Source organism: Phallusia mammillata, chromosome 3 (genome assembly GCF_965637545.1).
Source record: "Phallusia mammillata chromosome 3, kaPhaMamm4.hap1.1, whole genome shotgun sequence".
NCBI classification, from domain to species: domain Eukaryota; kingdom Metazoa; phylum Chordata; class Ascidiacea; order Phlebobranchia; family Ascidiidae; genus Phallusia; species Phallusia mammillata.
Window position 1 is genome coordinate 12,340,236 of NC_137254.1, and position 2,411 is coordinate 12,342,646.

At 40.1% G+C, this 2,411-nt stretch overlaps 1 protein-coding gene across 1 annotated transcript; it reads right to left on the bottom strand.

Moving 5' to 3' along the window:
* Positions 1–2,159, bottom strand: LOC145220670 (uncharacterized). The gene is made up of 5 exons (XM_080087895.1): positions 2,043–2,159; positions 1,710–1,879; positions 426–597; positions 298–365; positions 1–238 (listed from the first exon to the last, which is right to left on the bottom strand). Exons 1-5 carry the CDS (start codon positions 2,157–2,159, stop codon positions 28–30), a joined length of 738 nt encoding a protein of 245 aa, XP_079944021.1. The 3' UTR covers positions 1–27.
* Between the last annotated feature and the right edge of the window lie 252 nt (positions 2,160–2,411).

The following is a 2,411-nucleotide window of genomic DNA, read 5'->3' on the forward strand; positions in this document are numbered from 1 at the left end:
TTGACAAAACTGATGATTTCAGTGAGATTAAAAAAGGGGTCCGAAAAAACATACCGTTTTGCAGCCGTTGTCGTCCGTTTTTTCGCAGATATTCATTCTGCACCTAAGCCATATCTCCTGGTCCGAGTCTTGGATACCAAACCAGCTGAATCCCAAGAAAGAGAAATCAAACTTGCGAGAGTCGGTCACATCGTAGACGACATTCCCGTTCACATCAAGAGGATCAGGCGCGGCACAACTGTGAAAAACATGTAAGTTGAGGTGGAAATTTCGTCACCTCGAATTACAAGCGCTCACCCTCCGATGACAACAGGATAAATAGTTTCACTTTCATTCTCAGCGCCGGCCAGAATACAGTCTATTCCCTAAACATTTAAAGTAATGAACTGGGTTGGTATTTAAAGCGTGTTTATGTGACATTATACTTGTAAAACCAAGTTGGTGTCAGCATCCACATCGATGTTAACACCAATGTAAACAGGGGATCCAATTGTTATCATTTGTTTAGTTTCAATTTCAGTAAAACTGTCCGATGTGTAACGAGCCATTTCCATGGTGAATGATGACGATGTTTTGCCCAAATCCACCTCAACGTGACTGCAGAAGAGGATTTGACTGTTTAATATTTGTCAGTACGATAGTTTTTATTCCGAAACAGAAACAACACTAGTGTTTTGGAAAGCAAAGAAGTCGCTTTCTGGGTATTTTTGTTATTGATAAATAATATACAAACATATTATGCTCCCATACGATAACTAAACAGTCATTTACAAATCACGGTAGTTTATGCTAGTCCGTCAGTCTGAAGTATCTTATATTTGCTTTATGTTAACTGCAGGAATGACTAGTCCAGAGGTGCAAAACCGTATCGCATGACGGCCGCATCACCGATCTTTATTTCACCAACGGCCGGCCAATTGTCGCTTGCTTGTGTTTTAAAATTACTGATGTAAAGAAATATTATATATTATTCCATCTAAAGGCGCCAAAAAAGCTTAGATTAATTTCTAACTTGAAGCGCGGATTGAGGTGAACGGTCTAACGATCAGTCTTAGCTGTTTATGACGTCATAATCTATATTATGAGGCTTAGGGTATTTGGTTTTTCCCATTGTTTGCACACTATAGGCATAAAAACGTCTGCCGCATATGGCCCCTAGGCTGCTAATACTTTTTCAGTTCCATAAAATGGGGAAAATCAAAATAGTTTTTATTCAGGTCACGGCCGCCAGTACATATATTTTAATAAACATGTTCACGCCCGCAGGTTGTGTACACCTGCACTATAGTTAAACTAATGCATAGGCATTTTTGCAGCCAAAACGCAAGCAACCCTCGAATAAGACGTTTTCTGTTTAATGTTGAGTCATTTAAAAATCGTCACACGCAATGTAAATGATCATCTTGAACAACGTACACTTACATCCCGTGGCAACTTCACTATCTGACTGTGTGGAAATTTGTTATATCTGCGAGCTTTATTTCGTTACGTGCAACCCAATATGGGTCATAACTTAGATCGCGCGGTCGCCAGGACAACGGACCAGTTAAAGCAACTGCTTTGTGTTCCTAAGATTTTGGGTTTTAACGGCTGACGTCAAAACATGTAAAGGTCTCCCCTAAAATTTTGCCAATAGTTAAAAAATCGACGCTAATGCCGTCTGCCAATTTTAAGTCAGATAAATACATTAAAAAAAGAGATTTTCAAACCTGATCATTGCCAACAGAGGTTGATCCATTGTCGCTATACCTGAACGGTTGTAAGCGCATTGAAACACCACGACTGCCGACTTCCCGTTGCGAGTTATTATTTGTGAAGACGAGCCAGCGGCGACACCAGGCGAGACTTTGTATGTTACCACAATTTCTGTGTCGCTCTCCTTGAATTGAACAACAAAATGATTTAAGACAGAAAGCTCGACGGCGGACTGAATATGACTATAAAATCACTCACTATCACTAATGATATATGACCGATCTGTCATTCAAATAAATCATATTGACACTTGAAAGAAGTATGTAACTTGTATGTTTAAACCTTACGTTTATGTTTGCAGAACATTGTCCAATTCCAGCCAGGACATTTATGTTATACTTGTCAGCCTGGTTGTCCTTCACTGCAAAGCAATTGTCCAATGGCGTCGAATCGTCACCGATCATTTCAAACTGTTCGCCGGCTCCGGGGAGCAAAGATCGGACGTAACTTCCTGGGAGGCTGCGGAAACCAACGAAAGTTGAAGAGAAAATACTTGGGGCGGAATGCTGCAGAATTGTTTGTACATGATGGAGAGTACAAAATTGATTTTATTTTTAATCGAATATACAGTAGTCGTTCAATATAATCCTGGCAAAACTAACCTCGCCGAAACTCCGGTAGTTGTGCAGTTGGTTGTGATCACTGAAAAACAAAAA

Bases quoted from the DNA above. Each gene is read 5' to 3' on its own strand.
- LOC145220670 (XM_080087895.1), bottom strand. From the start codon at position 2,159: ATGATCGGTGACGATTCGACGCCATTGGACAATTGCTTTGCAGTGAAG. The intron at 598-1,709 runs GTTTGAAAATCT...CCTCTTCTGCAG, and splicing joins CCTCTGTTGGCAATGATCAG to TCACGTTGAGGTGGATTTGG. The intron at 239-297 runs GTGAGCGCTTGT...TGTTTTTCACAG, and splicing joins TATCCTGTTGTCATCGGAGG to TTGTGCCGCGCCTGATCCTC.